Source organism: Kogia breviceps, chromosome 9 (genome assembly GCF_026419965.1).
Source record: "Kogia breviceps isolate mKogBre1 chromosome 9, mKogBre1 haplotype 1, whole genome shotgun sequence".
NCBI lineage: Eukaryota > Metazoa > Chordata > Mammalia > Artiodactyla > Physeteridae > Kogia > Kogia breviceps.
In genome coordinates, this window is record NC_081318.1 from 42588302 (window position 1) to 42608434 (window position 20133).

At 34.1% G+C, this 20133-nt stretch overlaps 1 protein-coding gene across 2 annotated transcripts in view; it reads left to right on the forward strand.

Moving 5' to 3' along the window:
• Window positions 1-20133, forward strand: part of DPY19L2 (dpy-19 like 2) — a 94382-nt gene that overhangs the window by 30966 nt on the left and 43283 nt on the right. For both annotated transcript variants that reach the window (XM_059073757.2, XM_067042354.1), the window contains 4 exons: window positions 10937-11014; window positions 11868-11954; window positions 16150-16209; window positions 20043-20123. In XM_059073757.2, the coding sequence (XP_058929740.1) occupies window positions 10937-11014; window positions 11868-11954; window positions 16150-16209; window positions 20043-20123 (306 nt within the window). The remainder of the gene's footprint in view (window positions 1-10936; window positions 11015-11867; window positions 11955-16149; window positions 16210-20042; window positions 20124-20133) is intronic.

Sequence of the window (20133 nt, forward strand, 5' to 3'; positions counted from 1 at the left end):
GTTGCTTGAGCTTTTGGTGTTACAATCCAAAAAATCATTGCCAAGATGAGGGTCAAGGAGCTTATTCCCTAAGTTTTCTTCTAGGGGTTTTATGTCATCAGGTCTTATATTTAAGTCTTTAATCCATTTTAGTTAATTTTGGTGAGTGGTGCAAGATAGAAGTCCAATTTCATGTAAATATCCAGTTTCCCTGACACCATCCATTGAAGACATTATTTTTCCCCCTAACTATTCTTGGCTTCCATGTCAAATATTACTTGACAGTATATGCATAGGTTTACTTATTGTCACTCAGTCTCTTCCATTGCTGTGTATATTAGTCTTTATTCCTGTACCATACTGTTTTGATTACTGTAGTTGATAGAGTAATGGGGGTTCCTCATATGTTACAGTCCTTTTTTTTTTTTTTTTTTTTGCTGCTTTTAGGATTCTCTCTGTCTTTGATTTTTGAGTTTCATTGTAGTGTGTCTTAGGGAAGGTATTTTTCAATTACAATAATGGGGTGATTTATTAGCTTTGTGAACTTGCACGTCCAAATCTCTTCATAGGTTTGAGTTCTCAGCTATTATTTCTTTAAATAAACTTTCTGTCCCTTCTCCCTCTCTTTTCATAGAACTCCGGTGATTCTCTTATTTGATCATTTGATATTTTCATATAAATCACATAGACTTTCTTCACTCTTTTTCATTCTTTTTTCTTCATTCTCCTCTGACGGTGTATTTCAAAGTTCCTATCTAACTCACTGTTCTGTCTTCTGTTTGGTCTATTCTGATGTTGATACTCTATTGCAGTTTTCATTTCATTCATTGAATTCTGCAGTTCCAGAATTTGTTTTGTTCTTTTAATCATTTTTATCTCTTTGTTAATCTTCTCACATTGTTCATGTATTGTTATCCTGATTTCATTGAATTGTATTTCTGTGTTTTCTTGTATCTCATCGAGTTTGCACAAAACAGCTATTCTGAATTCTTTATCAGGTAAATCATAGAATTCTGTTAGAGTTTGGTTACTGGAGGACTATTGAGATTTTTTGGTGATGTCATGTTTCCTTGATTCTTCATGTTCCTTGAAGTTTTGTGTTGCAGTTTTTGCATTGCAGGTTGCCTTCAGGTGGGATGTATTCTTCATTCATCCTGCTTATATCTGGGGTTTTCTCTGACCTTATATGGATACACCTGCTTCATGCTTCTTGCTCCCTCTGTGGCAGAATTATTAACCTTGTATGTGTTTTCTAGACAGGCCCACAGACCCTGGCCTCTTTTTCACATGAGCTCCTTATCTACTAGAACTCACTCTTACTGCCACACTAAGGAACATGAAAAAGGAGCCAGCTGCAGAGTTGGGAGAGGTGTGAGTTTAACACTCAGGAGGTGTCAAGAGTGCCTGCAGGCCAAGTGGAGGGATCCTTGGGTGGTTTTCTCAGCAGCTGGTAGGCAGGTTTCCTGCCAGTGTCCTGAGCACAACCAGAAGGAACTGCATCCTTTTAGTGCCTTCTGATATTCTTATTTGCCTCTTTCTCAATCTCCTACCTGCCCCACTCAAGGAGTTCGCACCGCAGAGCTCTGAGTGCTGTGGGAAAGAAATTGTTTTTTCCAGCAATGTCCTGCATAGCTGGGGATGCCAGGCACACACTTATCCTTCTCCCTTTCCCCCATGGGAGAGGTTGCCACTGGCTAGTTCAGGCTCTCACTGTACCACCTTGGGGATAGGGTGGTGTTGGCAAAGTTCCTCTTACTCTCTCTAGTGCATCCAAACTCATATATATTTTTGTTCCAATGAAGTGCTTGAGCCTCTCCTCAGGAAGACTGGATTCTACAGGGCTGTCTTGTCTGTGGGTGTCTGCCCAAGTCAGTATCCAGATTTTCTTCAACCATAGCTGAGAAGAGCTGGGACTAGTTCACTGGCTCCTGCTTATTCCACAGCCTGTGCTGAAGTCTGTCTGCCTATTACCAGATACATAGGTGGGCAAGACTCCTTCCGGGACCCTTGGCATATGGTGCTGGATCCCACAACTTCCACAGAGGCACTTTTGTTCATGGATGGATGCCAAATTTTAGTTGTTAAAAGGCAGAGGCAGAAAAGCAGGACATCTTATGCTGCCATGATGCTGACGTAACTCCCAGCATTTCGTTTTCTGAATTAACGTATAAAGTTTTGTTTGCTTGTGTTTTTGTTTTTTAATACTAACGTGAAGATAATTCAAAGTTATTTTTCTGGGAGTGTTCTAAGACTTTTATTCTTGATTATATTTTTCACAGATTAAAGTTAAAATTAGTTCATGTCTCTTGCACATATTGTCTGAGAAATGGGGCTGAAGGACTCAAGGATTGGCTATATTTTAAAGGAAAAAAATTACAAGCAACAGTTGTAGAAACCTAGAATATTTGGAGTGAGAAGACCTTAAAGCATTATCATTCTTAAGAAACTGAGAAATTGTGATTTACTTATTCAGTAACTGGATTTTAATTTATAATATGCTTTATTTTCTTATATTTTATTAGAGAATTCCCATTCATGTAGGAGAGATTGTTATGACCAAAGACAGTAAAAGGGGTAGTTGCAGGAAGGAGGTTATAAAATCAGAAGTGATAGAGATGAAGATTATTTCTGGAAGAGATAGTATCAATATATCTATACAAAACTGGTTGTCAATTTTCATATTCTTTCTTTATATAACTGATTCTTTGCTTGGGATATGTATAAAGCCATATCACTTTTAATGTTTAAATTAATGTGACTCCATGCCCTCATCATGCTTATAAGAAGATTATTTTCTTCCCTCCCTGGAGTTTCTCTTTCAACGATAAGCCCATCGGCCATTTATTTGGGCCAAATATCAGGACTAGATGTTTTTGCCTCACTGTTGAAGCCAGAAATGAGACTACTTGTATCTGGAGGATTCAGAAATCTGCGTACACAGTCAAGTTTTGCTGTTTAGCAAAACTTACCCCTTCTGCATGGAATTTGACCCTCAGTTAACCTTCTAGCTCTCTTCCCTTAGAAACCTGCTCGTGTTGTGTGACCATGTTACTAGGCACATTGCTTGGTGATTGCCTAATTGCATCAAAGAGGAAGAAATTGTAAGTGCGCTAAGTTCTTCCTGAGGGGGATGCCTTGACTTTGGGCGTCCTTAAGTGAAGTGACTCTTTTAAGTGTCATTTCCCTCACAGAAGTTTCCATGGGTTATGGATCTTCTAAGCCAGAGTGGCTTCTGCATTTATGTGATGTGCATCTTCTTTCTTTGCTCCTGAGCTGTCACCTGGGGTGACGCTACCATGAAGACTTCTTTGAGAGCTTCCACTGAAGAGAAATATCTGAATCTGTCCTGCTGACAAGTCCTGTTTCCTGTCCTACAGCTTTCTGAATGAACCAGAGGCCAAGTGTGAACTTAAAACCCCCTGGTTTGCATTGACGTCAAGAACTCAAATTCACCTTCTTGAAGATAGAAAACTCCTAACAGCCATAGATGCCAAGTGCTTCACACTAAAATTGGCCTGGACTCCATGCTTTTACTTATGAGTGGCACCATTTTCTTTCTTGTAAATGTCTCATAGCATGCCTGCAGTGCTGAGATAGCTGAGTTGATTCATAAGGAATTTCAGCATTAGCTAAATGCTGTCTGTAGGACTAGGCTTCTCCTAAAAAAGAACTGCAGTTCTGGTGTACAGTTCTTGAGAGTGAGCTCACAAGTTCAGAATTCTATCATCTACACAATGTGTTTGTTTTTCAATTTCCTTGGGGTTCTGTCTTGCCAAATTAGGATTATATTAGTTTTTTGGAGATGTTCAAGTATTGGTGAGTCTCAGAAAGGTTTTCCACCAAGAGACTCATGGCTCCTTATGAAACATTTTTCCAGTTCCTTTGTCTTTACTGAACATCAAATTTCACACACCAAGGGTCTGAGAAAGGACAGTTTTTTGGCAAGTCAAATAAACTTTTATTCAAGAAGAGTCTTTGATCTACAAAACAAAAGGTCACCAAAATGTTTTTTTCCAAGGGGAGTTGATGTTTCTTCTTCTGGATGTAGAAGCAGCTACTCTTACTATAAATGTCAGCTTCTCTTTCTGAAAGCTTTGTCTGACCTTGCATCTTGTTGTTAAACTCAGTCTACAGGTTGATTTCTTTCTATTAGTTTGACAATGTTTATTTTGGCCACAGTGGTTAAAATATAGTTTATTCTATATGTGTAAACTAACAGGGAATCAAGAATTAGCTTACAGAAGGGATTTATAGTTTCATTCCTTATACACAGTTTTATTTAAAATTTATTTTAAATGCCTGTACTCATTTCTGATTTCAGGAACAAAATTGGTCCATGCATTTGAACAGATTAAAAACTCTTCTTTCATGGAAGCAAATTTTGCCCTATCCTTAGAACTACATATCTTGAGAAGTATGATGAAAGGAGGCAATAGAAGTCAGTTTTCTACATTTTCACAGCAGATTGTTGACTCTGCTGCTTGTATCTCAATGAGAGGGCTTTCTTTTCAACCAGCAGTTCAAATAGCAACAGTCCAGCTATTAAGCACAATATTCTCCTGTGAAGTTTTTTTTTTTTTTAACCAAAGTGTAAATATGATGTTTAAGAAGAGGGGTCTAGATCTGCATATCCTAACAGTATTGGTCTATGGGAGGAGGGAAAGGGAGACTAACATATACCAGACTTCAGTGTTATACTTTATTTCATTTAATCCTCAAGGAGTCCAGGCACATGGGTATTATTAATTTATGATTACAGATGAAGACACTGAGGCTCAGAGATTAAGTTAAAATCAAGTCGGCCTACTTCAGAGCACCAACACTTTCCAATTTATTTTCGTTGCATCTCTAGGGTCTTTCAACTCTTTTCTGTTGAAGGCCACACACTTGGCGGTGTTGTCTTATTTCCTTACTAAAATGCCTTCAGTTTTCATGAAGCGTTAATAAAAGAAATATGCATTTAAAGAATACTTCTATATCTTTTGTAAAACCATAATTAATTGAGTCTACTGTATTACCTAATTGCTTTTCTACATAAAAATCTGTATGATACATTTTTCATAATTAGTGTCAAGATTAATTTTCTTCACAAAGTAAATTTATGAACTTCCTTTTAACAACTATAGTTATTTTATTAAATGAGCTGGACACACTTTCTCACAGTGTCTCTTAAAACCTATATTTTAGACTTGTCCCCATCCCCAAATTTATATACATACTGTATTCCTTTCCTTTTCAGTTTGACAATAAGTGTGATTGCAGTAAATAAAAACTTTTAAGATCTTTAAAATATTGTGTCTTCTGATCAAAGAACATGATATATATCTACTTATTTAGTTCTTAATGTCTATCAATAATGTTAATATAGATTTTTAGAGATCTTACAGATCTTTCATTAGATTTGTTCCCAGGAATTTTCTATTTTTGTTGCATTTTAAAAGTTTGATTATATTTGTTAGATATGGGGTTCTATGTATGTTAAGCAAAGTTTGTTAATTGTATTCTAATCTTTTAGATTTCTACTATTTTTGTTTGCTTTCAGTTACTAGAGGAGGAATGTGTTAAAGTCTTCCATTATAACAGTGATTTGTCTGTATCTGCTTTTAGCTATGTAAATTCTTGCTTTAAACATTTTGATGCAATATCATTATGTGCACAGTTATTATATAGTCCTTTTAATTTTATGTAATGAGCCTTAAATTTTTTTAAAGTGTATTTGTGTGTATGTGTGTGTTAAGAACACTGAACATGAGATACACCCTCTTAATAGATTTTTAAGTGTACAGTATAGGTATTGTTATCTATAGACACATGTTGTATAATAGATCTCTAGAAGTTATTGACCTTGAATAACTGAAATCTTATGTGTGTTGATTAGCGACTTCCATTTCCTCATCCCCTCAGCCCTTGGCAATCAGTATTCTATTATCTATTTCTGTGAATTTGACTATTCTAAATACCTCTGATAAATGGAACCATGCAGTATTTGTCCTTCTGTGACTGGCTTAATTTACTCAGCATAATATTCTCATCCATATTGTTGCATGTTATAGGATTTCCTTATCTTTTAAGGCTGATACTATTCTGTTGTATGTGTATAACACATTTAAAAATCCATTCGACCGTTGATTGTCACTTAGGCTATTTCCATATCTCGGATATTGTGAATAGGGCTTCAGTGAACAGGAGAGTGCTAATATCTCTTCAAGATCCTGTTTTCAATTCCTTTGGATAAATACTTAGAAGTGGAAATGCTGGATCATATGCTATTTCTGTTTTTAATTTTTGAGGAACCTCCATACTGTTTTCCTTGGCAGCTGCATAATTTTGCATTCCCATTAACAATGTGAAAGGATTCCCTTTTTTTCACATCCTCACTAATACTTGTCATTTGTTTTTTTGAAAATAGCCATCCTAACAGGTGTGAGATAATATATCATTATGGTTTTGATTTGCATTTCACTGATGATTAATGATATTGAGTGTTTTTTTCATATATCTGTTGGCCATTTGTATATCTTCTTAGGATAAATAGCTGTTCAATTCTTTGCCCATTTTTAAATTGTTATTAGTTTTTTGCTAGAGTAATGTGAGTTCGTTATATATTTTGGAAATAACCCCTTATCGGATATATGGGGTATTTTCTCCCATTCCATAGGTTGCTGTTTACTCTTTCGGTGTTTCCTTTGCTGTGCAGAAGCTTTTTACTTTGATGTAATCTCTCTTGTCTTATATCTAATAAGAGATTAATATCATCAAAATAAGAGATAACAAGTGTTGGTGAGGATGTGGGGGAAAGGGAACCCTTGTGCACTGTTGGTGGGAGTGTAAATTGGTGCAGCCACTATCGAAAACAGTATGGAGGCTCCTCAAAAAATTTAAAATTGAACTACCATATGATCTAGTAATCCCACTTCTGGGTATATATCCAAAGGAAATGAAAACAGAATATTGAAGAGATTATCTGTCCTTCTATGTTTATTGCAGCATTACTCATAATAGCCAAGGTATGGAAATAACCTAAGTGTCTGTCAACAGATGAATGGATAAAGAAGATGCACTACGTATATATACAATGGAGTATTACTCAGCCATGAGAAAAAGGAAATCCTACCATAGGACATAGATGGACCTTGAGGGCATTATGCTAAGTGACATAAGTCAGACAGAGAGGACAAATACTGTATTATATCACGGGATATAATATTAGTATCATGTATTAGTATTTAGTTTGGAATCTAAAAAAACCAAACTTATAGAAACAGAGAGTTGAATGGCGGCTACCAGGGCCTGAGGGGTGTGGGAAGTAGGAAGATATTGGACAAAGGGTACAAACTTGCAACTAGAAGATGAATAAGTTCTGGCGATCTATCATATAGCATAATGATTGTAGTTAACGTTATTGTTTTATATACGTGAACATTGGTAAGAAAGTAGATCTTAAATGTTCTCACCACAAAAATGAAATGAGAATTTCATGACGTGATGAAGGTGTTAACTAACACTGCAGTGGTAATAATACTGTAATATATAAGTGTATCAAATCAACAGGTTGTATACCTTAAACTTACACAATGTTTTAAGTCAAGTATATCTCAATAAAGCTGAAAAAAAAGTAATAGAGGGATCCTTGGTAGAGACTCTAAGCTTAATAAAAAAAGTTTCTTAAATCCAGTAAAGTTCTGATTATCCATTAGCTGGAATTTTAGTTGGAACCACTTTACCTTCCCCATCCATTTGTGGGGAGGAGGTAGGTAGTAAGGTATTTATGCTGGGAGAAGAAAAGATGACAGGAAGTTTGAGAGTAAGATATTAGCACCAAACTCCCAAATTCTGGGTAGTTGATCTATAGAATATACTTATAACAATTTATGCATTCTTTGACTCTGAGATTCTATGACCTTGCCTGAGCTTGCTTTATGAGGCACTTGATAATGTGTTGAAACGAAGTTTGCAGAGATATTTGTGTCCTTGCCTTTTTTTTCCACACCACCAGCAAATAAGTTTCTTTAAGGTGGAGATAGCATTGTCCCTCTAGTATCCATTGAATGGATTTGAATTTATAGCATCGTTTCTAAGAAAACTATACTTTAAGCTCCAAGCAATTAAGTTATAAGCAAAGTTCTGAGAAACTATATTCAGGTAAATTGGTTATTACTTGAAAGTATTACCATCTTCAACTGGCACCTCTTGAAATAAAAATCTCTTTGGAATTCTTGAATGAATTATCCATTGTTGTTTTTCTTATACAACAAATTCATAATCTGGTTACCACTAAATGTGGTAATAGTCTCATTGCATGAGACTTTTCAAAGGCCCAAAGAAAAGAATTCCTGAGCCCAGTCATAATTATTATTGTGAATGCAGTCCTCTAAAATAAATGTTCATACTATAATTCACAGTAGAGCTGTACAATTTTTAATGAAATAAAGTACAACCAAAATAGAATGTCATATAGTTAGAATCGTAGGTTGTGTCACATTTTCAGACTGACTTCTTTCACTTAGCCATATGTATTTTAGGTTCCTCCATGTCTTTTCATGACTTGCTAGCTCATTTCTTTTTATTGATGAGTAATATTCCATTGTCTGGATGTACCACAGTTTGTTTATCCATTCAACTCTTGAAGGACATCATGGCTGTTTCCAGTCTTTGGTGATTCCCTAAACATTCATGTGAAGGTTTTAAGTGGGCATAAGATTTCACCTCAATTGGGTAAATACCCAGGAGTGTGATTGTTGGATTGTATGTTAAGACTATGTTTAGTTGTGTAAGGAATTGCCGATTTTGTCAGGTTTTTGGATTTCAGCCATTCTATTAAGTGTGTAGCAGTATCTCCTTGTTCTAATTTACAGTTCCTAATGTAGTATTGGGTTTAGCATCTTTACATGTGCTTATTTGCTCTCTGTAGATCTTCTTTGGTTACATTATTCACATCTTTTGACCATTTTTAAATTGGGTTATTTGTTTTCTTATTTATGAGTTTTAAGAGTTCTTAGTACATTTTACATACCAGACCTTTATCAGATATGGGTTATGCAAAGATTTTCTCACAGTCCCTGGCTTGTCTTTAGTTTTCCTAATAGTGTCTTTTGTGGAGCTGGGGTTTTTAATTTTAAGGAAGTTCAGTTTATCAGTTTTTTTCTTTCATGGATCATGCTTTTGATGTCATAGCTAAAAACTCATCCTCAAATAAAATCACCTTGATTTTCTCCTATATTATATTTTAGAAGTTTTTTAGTCTGTGTTCTACATTTAGCTCTAAGATACACTTGAGTCAGTTTTCTGAAAGGTGTAAGGTCTAGGTCTAGATTTATTTATTTTTTTTAATGTGTGCGTGTCCAAGTCTTCCAGCGCTATTTATTGAAAAGACTGTCATTTGTCCATTTTGCACCATTGTCAAAGCTCAGTTGCCTATAATTGTGTGGATCTGTTTCTAGACCCTCTATTTTATTCCTTTGATCAATTTGTCTGTTTTTTCTCCAGTACCATGCTGTCTTGATTACTGCAACTTTGTAGTAAGTCTTAAAGTCAGTTAGTCTCAGACCCTTTTTAAGAGTTTTCTCTTTGCCTTTGGTTATAGCCAGTTTTTACTATGACATGCCTATGTGTGGTTGGGTTTTGTTTGTTTTAATTTATCCCTTTCTGGGGGCTACTAATACTTTATGAATCAGTGCTTGATTCTTTTTCTATAGATTTTGGGGAGTTCTCGGGTATAATGTCTTTAAGTATAGATTTTACTTAATTCCCTCAGCCCTTTCTGAGATGTAAAGTATGACCTTTATACTATATGCTCCACATCTCTTATGTTCTTCCATATGTAGTTCATCCCTTTGTCATTTTATACTTTCTTCTGAACTATCTTCCAATTTATCACTTCATTTGGCTGTGTTCAACCTGCTTAAACCCATTTTTGACTTCTTATTATTTATTATTGTAATATTTAGTTGTATATTTTAATTCATTTCTTTTTTTATGGCTTTCAGTACCCTCCTGGAATTTTCAATCTTATCTGTTATTTCCGTGCATATGTCGAACATAAAGTCTATGTCTGATGATGCCAGACATGTTTTTGCATGGTTTGTGAGCTAAGAGTAGTTTTTACATTTTTATAGTACTGTTTAAAAAATGTAGAAGAAGAAGAAGAGTATACAATTGAGACTGTACATGGCCTACAAGTCTTAACATATTTACTATCTGGCTTTTTACATAAAAAGTTTGCTGACCCCTGAACTACATTTAGATTCTTCATAGATCTGTTTCTGTTGTCTTAGTGATAATGTCTTATCTCTTCCTATATCTGATTAGTTTTGATGTGGTATTAGACATTGTATATGAACAATTGTACAGTTAATTTGAGACTAAGATATTAACTTCTTCCAGAGAAAATTAGATTTGTTTCCAGCAGGCAAATACAGGGAAACAGTCTTTAATCTCCCTCATGCAATCAGGGAATGAGATAATTCAAAGGTGGGCTTCAGTATTTTGGAGCGCTGCTTTGATTTCTGGTTCTCTCTTATAGTATAACCCTTTGAAGTCCCAAACCAAAGCTTGGGAACTTAGCAGAGATCTCATTCTTGGGGTTACCTGACTGCTAAGTGAGTGGAAATCTCTCAACTGCCTCTCTGCTGGCAGGCATCTGCTTCTGTTAGAATTGGCAGATGCCTCTGGAAGAAAAGTGACCCAAAATGTCATACTAATCTCTGTAGATTTCCACCTTTTCTCTGGTCTTAGCTTCCTAATTCTTTTTTTGCTGTATTAGTAAGCTGTGGCTTTCAGACAGGTACTTTTATTATTTTTTCGAGCTATTCTAGTTCTCAGTGAGAAGGTTGGTTCACATTACTTTGACAATCATTATTGGAAATATAACTCTCCTCTTATATTTACTTTGCTTATGAATAGTGAAATGCTTTTCTACATTTTTTTCACTTCTGCTTTTTTAATATTTTTGTTTCAGATAGCCTCATTATTTCCCATGTATATTGTGGGGTACATTGAGCCAAAAAAATTTCAGAAGATCATCTATATGAACATGGTGACAGTTTTTTGAATATCTTTATTGGAGTATAATTGCTTTACAATGTTTTGTTAGTTTCTGCTGTATACCTGGTAATATTTTTAATATTTATAAGTCATATATTAAAATAAGATCTCAGGGTTTATAAAATAGAACTTAGTGTTTTATATACCTCCTCTCAAGTAGTATTTAATACATATGATGTTGATAATATTTAGAAGGATAACTGAACGCCATATTATAGCAACTATACTTTCAAATAGACTGTAGATGTTTTGTATTCTCTGAAACTTAAAAAAATTTTTTTTTTATTATTATTGTCACTACTTTTGTAACTGCCTTTTCTCCCCGAGACCTGAGATTTTTAACACTTTGCATGAATATAACACTCTGTGAAATTTATGTTTTTGCATTATTGTTTTTTTATATTAGTTTCCAAACACATATCCCTTAAGAAAATAAAAAATAAAAATCTTTTAGGTAAGAACATAAAATAAAGCTTCCTTAGTGAGGGAAATCCTCAAGTAGTTCAACAAAAATCAGATTAGAAAACTAATAGTTATAAGTAAGTCTTTCTTATTATATCCCTCCATTATTGAGTTAATAGAAACAATAAGATTTTTCCTGTTTTCTTTGTACCAAGTTGAAAATAAGGGGAAAAAATTAAATTCTGCTATATAGTATTTATGGTATTGAAAATACTTAGAATCTATCAGTGTGTTGAAATTCTGTTATCACTTGGTCAGGATCTATTTATTAATCTTTTTTATGCAAATAAAGTTTGTATTGGAAATGACTATATCCTTATAGACAAAAGTTGCTTTTTGCTATCTATCTAATAACTATAAAATGTATTTTCTTCAATTTTCAGGTTTCGGTTCTCCTTTGTTTTGTGTTGATGTTTGGAAATCTAATGTATTTATCTTCTTATTATTCTTCGTCTCTATTGATGACATTGGTAAGTGTTTGTTAAGCTTGTGAAGATTTTTTTTAACCTGTCAAATAGCAAGTTTACCCATTTAATATAGGTTAAGGAGAATAAATAAGGCCCTGTCTGTATTACTGGTCACATGAAAAATTTTTCCCAGATAATGCTTTTTGTCTATGTCATCCTTGAAAAATAATATAAGGAAAGTTTACCTTTTAAAGGCAATGCCCAAGTAAATTTTTTTTAAATAATAAGGTAATAAGACTTACTTTTTAAAATATGCCATAATTTATGATAAAAATTAGTTATTTCCTTCTAAGTCAGTTCAGTAGGCTAAATACTTACTGCAGTGACACTGCCATTGCCCAAAACAGTTTTGGAACTCTTCTGAATTGCCTTCACAGACTGTGGCACATTCTTTTGAATGTCCTCAGTGGTGGCAAATCTTTGTCTTTTAAGGGTGGATTTGATTTTTGGAAATGACCAAAGTCTTGTGAATAAGGTGGGTGATTGGGCTGGGTAATACAGATCTTGATCAAAATATAGTGTGACAACAAAGTAATAAGACCTATTTTCTTGCACCCATAAGGAAATAATCTCTAAAGATAGTTTATAAAGAGGAGTTCCAAACTGTTTTGAGCAGTGGCAACATAATTATAATAAGGGTGTAGTTTCTTCATGTGACTTACTTTCATGGAATAACACTCATTTAGAGTTGTATTTGGAATGGTGGTTCAGTAAATCAGTTTTATTACCTTATAGTCACACTTCTGATATTCATAAGCCAGAACCTGGAATGTTCTCCACTGGAATGTTCCTAGAATGTTCTCTTTCCACAATGACCGGAAATGATAACTTACTACAGAAATACCAAAATATAGCACTTTCCTATGTATGGTGCATTGACTGAATCTTTTGAGATTTAGGTTTTTAACATTTTTTCTCCCCATACCTTTTTTTTTTTCTTTTGCATCACAGTAAGTGATTTCTCCTCTTTCTCTCTGCCAAAAGACATAGGTCCTTTCTTTTCAACATTTTGTCGAACTTTTTCAGTATTACAAAGTAGATGACTTATAACAGTGTGTTCATCAACCTCTTTTTTATGAAAACATTTTGAATTTTAAAATATAGCACAGATGTAGAAAACCTCATAAAACCAATGTTTTATGTACTTAATTCTGACTAGAACTGATTAGTACTGATTAATGGACTGTTACTTGGCAAACATCCTTATATTACCGTCAAGTCAAAACCAGAACTTTTCTAACCGTTCTAGAAGCCTTCCATGTAACCTGCCTCAATCATAACTCCCTTGAGCTGCTCTAAAACAGTAGTGACTATCTTGACTATGGTGATCACTCCAGGCTTTTCTTTATAGTTTCATCACTTAAGTTTCTATTTTTATCTATAGGTTTCCAATATGTCTCCCTGTTTTTTTCCCTGGGATATTTTTTTTTACCTGGGTCACTGAACATCTGAAGGGTTCTGTGGTCTAGATTTTGCTCCCGAGTCCTCATGGTGCCGCTTTACATCTTCTTTTGTCTTCTGTATTTATATTAATACTTGGGTCTAAAACCTGGACGTGTTCAGATTTAATTCCTTTGGCAAGTATATAGTATTCTTCACTCAGGAGGCACATATTATCTGGTGCCTCTCTTTTTATGATCGGCGCTTAGTACCAGATCCATTAATTCAGTAGGGATTGCAAAATGATGATATTCCAATCCCTCCTTTACAGTTCACAGTTCATATAAGAAAAGTAAAGTACATTTCTAAATGAGGGGAGTTGGGAGGAAGTAGAAAAATATTTGAAGAAATAATGACCAAAAATTTTCCAAATTTGTTGAAAATTATACTCTCAGAGATGAAGAATATCAGTGAATCTCAAATACAAAAAACATAGAGCTAGAGTAAGCATATTATCAAATTGTTTAAGATCAGCAATAAAGAGAAACTCTTGGGAGTAGCAAGAGAATTAAGACATGTTAAATACAGAAGAACAAAGAGTAAGGATGTCAGATTTTTCATAAGAAAAAAGTGCAAGCAACAAGACAGTCAAGCAGCATCTTTAAAATATTAAAAAGTACTATCTATAATTCTATATCCAGCAAACATACCTTTCAAAAATTCAGGCAAAATAAAGACTTTATGACCTTTATGTTAAAGGAGGTCCTTCAGATGAAAGGAATATAATATTAGATCTCAGTCTGGCTCACACAAATGAAGGGCCCTGGAAATGGTAGCTAAAGGTTTTCCTACCATCTGTGACAGAATGGATAGACCTTGAGGGCATAATTATGTGACATAAGTCTGACAGAGAAAGACAAATACTATCTTTTCATTTATGTCTTCTTTAATTTCTTTCAGCAGTGTATTCAGTGTGTAAGTCTTGCACCTCTTTGGTTATGTTCGTTCTTAATATTTTATTCTTTTTGAGACTATTGTAAGTGGGATTGTTTTCTTAATTTCCTTTTTAGATAGTTCATTGTTAGTGTATAGAAATGCAACATAGTTTCTTTGTTGAGTTTGTATCCTGCTACTTTGCAGAACTTGTTTATTCTAACAGCTTATGTGTGTGTGTGTGTGTATGTAGAATCTTTAATGTTTTCTACATATAAGATCATGCCATCTGTGAACAGAGATAATTTTACATTTTCCTTCTCAATTTTTCTGGTTTACCCATTTAGTTTTTTTTTCTTTTTTGCACTAATAAATATTACATGTATATTTTATTATACACCCTCCTACTTACACGAAAGGTAGCATACTATAGTCTTTTGCATTTTGATTTATCAACCTATTCTGGGTATCACTTAGCAACCTTTTCTAGATATCACTCCATATCAGTTCACAGAGATCTTCATTCTTTCTTGTAATTTCATAGTAAGTATTCCCTTCTGCATATTCCATAGATAATTCAACCATTCTCCTAAGTCTGGGCATTTTGTTTATTTCTTGTATTTTGCATTTACAAACAATTTTGCATTATGTAATCTGGTACATTTATATTTTCCTATTGTTGGAACTTCAGGAATCCTGACTCATCTTGGGCCAATTAGATGATGCAAAATTCTCCTCCAAATCTTAGTAATACACAGGCCTAAGATTTGTTTCTCATTGGAGCCTTTTGTTTTTCCAACACAAACTTGGGAATAAACAAATACCTTACCAACTTGTAGAGAAAGTAGGAGGAGTATTCCTAGTCCCTGCATGTCTTTGTCAGTGCAAGCTGCTATAACAAAAATACCAGAATGGGTGGCTTACACGGAAATCTATTTCTTACAGTTCTAGATGCTGGGAAGTCGGAGATCAAGGTGTCAGCTGATTTAGTTCTTGATGAGGGCTCTCTTCTTGATTTGCAGACAGATATCTTCATTGTATCCTCCCATGATGGAGAGAGGGATCATCTCTCTCATGTCTGTCCTTAGAAAGGCACTAATCCCATTTATGAGGTTCCCACCCTCATAATCTAATTACCTCACAAAGGTTCCACCTCTAAATATGTCACGTTCGGGCTTAGGGTTTCAACACAGGATTGGTGGAGGGATGTAAACATTCAGTTGATAGCACCAAGGGTATAGTTTTTGAGGACCCCAGCTGTATGCATGAGTCTTAATTCCAGTTTCTTACCTTTTATTGTCCCAAGTCTTCTTTTGCTGCCCACCCTTGTAATACAAGCCCATAGTTGTAACCCTGTTCTATAGCTCCTTAAAAACTGCCAACTCCTTAAAAACTCTCCTAATTAATGTTTTACTTTTTAAAAATCACCTTCTTTTCTCTGGCATCTGGAAAGTTCCTTTTCTTTCTTATAAATTCAGTTAAATACATATTTTTTTAAACATTTTAAAATATTTGGGAGTTTGGAGAGGAAGGATTTTCATGTTAATTTAGACCACTAATTTTGCTGGGTAACTTACATGTACGCTTGCATGGACATACCTTCCACACACCATCTATCTCCTCAGAGGAATTACCCTGCATAAAATGTCCCAAGTAACTCAGTGAGGAATTAACTTGATTCCAGGGTCAACGTTCTGGTACACAAAGAATTTGGCTTTCAACCCAAGGAAATTTTCCATGTCCAAATTCAGAAAAATCAACAGTTAAGAAGGAAAATGTCTGGTGATAGCCAAGATGGAAGGGGGTGGCTGTGTAATTTTTGAAATGTAATTTTTAAAAAGTTAATTTAATTAAATTCTGTTATTTTATGTCATATGCATTTTAGGTGATAATTCTAAGGAGAAATAAAATTCAAAGATTGGGTGCATCTGAACTCCACTTTTGGGTAAGGTTCAACAATTTTTTTTTTTTTTTTTTTTTTTTATGGTACGCAGGCGTCTCACTGTTGTGGCCTCTCCCGTTGCGGAGCACAGGCTCCGGACGCGCAGGCCCAGCGGCCATGGCCCACGGGCCCAGCCGCTCCACGGCATGTGGGATCTTCCCAGACCAGGGCACGAACCCATGTCCCCTGCTTCGGCAGGCGGATTCTCAACCACTGTGCCACCAGGGAAGCCCAAGGTTCAACATTTTTAACACAATTTCTTCAAATCCTTTTTCTATTCCTATAAACTGAATACAGATAAAATGCTTTAAAAATAAATGATTTATAGTTAGTAAATATTATAAATAGCTAATTACATAAGGTGGGAAACACTCCTTAGCAATATCTACAAGTCATTTTCAAGAAGTTCATTCATTTATTTCAGCACTACCCTCAGGCCTTTCTTCTTTACTTTTCCTTCTGCTATACCCTACTACTTTGCTTTTAATTTTTTTTTTCTATTTGATTTGAGTTTCTTTCTTTAGATTTACTAACCTTCTCTTCAAAATAACTCAGTCCATAGTTCTGTCCCCACTTTCCCTTTTTCTTTTCACTACATTTATCCATCATCTATCTTTCCTTTGGCTTCCAACTTTAGACTCTTATTATTTTTATGCTTTTAACATTTTCCCTACAATCTCCCAGTTCCTTTTTATTTCAACTCAGCCACTACCTGATCTTTGTTTGACTTCTTTGCAAATGTACAAATGGATGGCCCATGTTACCTCTATTTTTGTGTGTTATGTTACAAAGTAAAATAAGTACCTTATTAAGTAGGCACTGCAATGACTAATTCTCATAATATCAGACAGATGACATTCTTTTTCTCTAGGTCTATAACGTACTCCTACTAAAAAATAAAATCTACCATATTGAAGAACTCTGTGATTACATATTTTATATTGGTACGGTAAAACTGGAAATGATAAGAGGGTAGATAGCCACTCAGAATACAAACAAACATAATGGAATGAGTTGCCAGTTTCTTACTGCTGGAAGCATTCTCCCATCCCCTATGGTGAATATACACTTGTTATTGAATGATATGACCCTTCTAATATTTGATTTTTTTCTTCAGAAAAATTGGCAAAGCTTGTTTTTTTTAAAGATTAAACTAAGAAATCAACAGAAAATTTAAAGACTTTTATTTAATAATTTAACTCAAAAGGAAGTCAAAATTTTAATTACAAATTACTGAAAAATGACAACAAATAGAGCAGTATCTGTGGATGTTTAGGAAATTCTGCCAAAGTTGTGTTCAGAGGAAAATTTATTGTCTTAAACATTTTCTATTTTAGACTGCAAAGAATAAAAAGCTTTCAAGTCAAGAATTTCAAAGAAACAAAAATCTAAGGAGAGAACAGTTAAAATATAATGAATGTTCAGCTTATATTTATGTTTTAAAACTGATATAATTAATACCATCAATCTCTTGCAAAAGGGAGAAGTCAGTCATGGTAGTCATCTGAACAACACAGAAGACATTCTGGCTTTTCATGTCTTTTTTTCTGGAAGACCGTCAAAAAGAAATAGCAAAGCTATTTTGTGAAATAACACTTTTTCTTACAAAAACACCTGTTTTTGTAAGAAAAGGGGATAATCCATTCTTGTCAAATTGGGTTCATCCCAGGAATGCAAAGATGTTTCTGGAAAATTTATAAATGTAAATTATCACACTAGCAAATTAAAGGAGAAAAATACTTTATGATCATCTCATTAGATGGAGAAAATAAATTTCATAAATTTAAACATCCATTTATGATAAAAACTCTTAGCACAGAAGAAATAGCAGGGAGTTTACTTAACCCAATAAAATTCTGCAACGGTCACTGGTTTTGCAGGAGAGATATTTGGAGTATTCCATTTATGAAGATCAAGATAAATATGTTTTTTCACATTTTATTAAAGGTTCAAACATGTAAAAGCAAGAAAGTAAATAACAGGATTAGAAAAGAAATGGAAAGAAAAATCAAAATTTATTATATCGTTATTTACATATAAAACAAAATAAGTACTAGAAATTATAAAAATTCAATAACATGGCTAGGTATAAGATTAATATTCAAAAGTTAATTGCATTTCTATTCTTTGGCAACAAACAAAAGACATATTTTTGAAAATATGCCATACATATTAGGGAGAAAAAATACATAGTATCTGAATAAATCTAATATTTTTGAAATTTAATTTTTTTAAAAAAATGTGTAAAACCACTTATCATGTAATAAGGATGAGGAAAATTACAACTTGAATGAGAAAAAGCAATAAAGAGATGTTAACACTCAGATGAGTAAGATGTTGGGATTATTTGGCAAGAATTTTAAAGCAGTCATCATAAAAATACTTCAGTGAGCAATTATACGTACTCTAGAAGCAGACAAAATATCACCAAAGAAATAGAAAATTTTTTTTAAAAAAAGGAATAACTTGGGAATTTTTTTAAGAGAATAACTTGAAAAATACTGTAAATGAAATAAAAAACTCAGTGAATGAGTTTCATAGAAGAATGAATATAACAAAGAAAACAATCAGTGTGCTTGAAGATAGAAGAATAGAAATTACCCGATCTAAACAACAGAGGAAAAGTAACTGGAAAAAAATGCTAGAGGCTTAGGGAAGTGTGGGACAATAACAGAAGATTTAATATTTGTATCGTGGAAGTTCCACAGGAGAGGAAAAAGAGAGTGGGGCTGAAAAAGTATTTGAAGAAGTAATGGCATAAAATAGATAGGTAGTGGGAAGCAGCCGCATAGCATAGGGAGATCAGCTCGGTGCTTGGTGACCACCTAGAGGGTGGTGGGATAGGGAGGTTGGGAGGGAGGGAGGTGCAAGAGGGAAGAGATATGGGGACATATGTATATGTATAACTGATTCACTTTGTTATAAAGCAGAAACTTTTAATGGTTTTAACACACCATTGTAAAGCAATTATACTCCAATAAAGATGTTAAAAAAAAAAAAAGAAAGAATGGCTGAGAACTTTCCAAATTTGGTAAAAGACGTAACTCTACAGAGTCAAGAAACTGAGTTAATCCCAAGTAGGATAAAGCCAACAAAATCCATGCCAAGACACATCATAGTTCAACTTCTGCAAACGAAAGGCAAAGAAAAAGTCTTCAAAGCAGACAGAGGGAAATGATGCATTACCTTTAGGGCAAAACTGTTTCGAATTTACAGCAGACTTCTCATCTAAAACTATGGGAGCCAGAAGAAGGTGGCACAACATTTGTCAAATGCTGGAAAGAATTGTCAACCACAAGTTATATATCCAGTGAAAGTGTCTTTTAGGAATGAAGGGGAAAGTAAAACATATTCTCAGATGAAGGAAAACTAAGAATTTGTTGCTAGCAGAGCAACCCTTAAATAATGATTAATAGAAGTCCTTGAAATAGGAAGTAAGTGATGAGAGAAGGAATGTTAGAACATCCAGAAGAAGTAAAGGACAACAAAATGGATGCACATAGGTCTAAATATAATAGACTATTCTTCTCTTGAATATTTCCTTTCATGTATTTTTGTTTATTTTGTTGTTCTTTAGATATTTGAGTCCAGCTTTTCATTTATTTCCTTTACTCTCATTTTTATTGATACCAGTTTATGAGGCCATGAATTTTCTTCTGATCATGGCTGTACATGCATCCCTTAGTTTCTAATATGTAGTTATCATTACCATATTTTTTAAAAAAATTTTTTTTGAGTTTGTGTTTCCCTTTCACTTAAGACTTATTAATAGTAGGTTTAATTTCCAGGAGGAAGGGCCTTTTGGTCTTCTGACTTCTATTTTGCTTATTTTCTAGATAATTCAAGGAAGTGCTTGGTTTTGTGGGACAATCATTCTGAAATTTCTGACATCTATAATTTTAGGTGTTTCAGGCCATGTAAGTACTT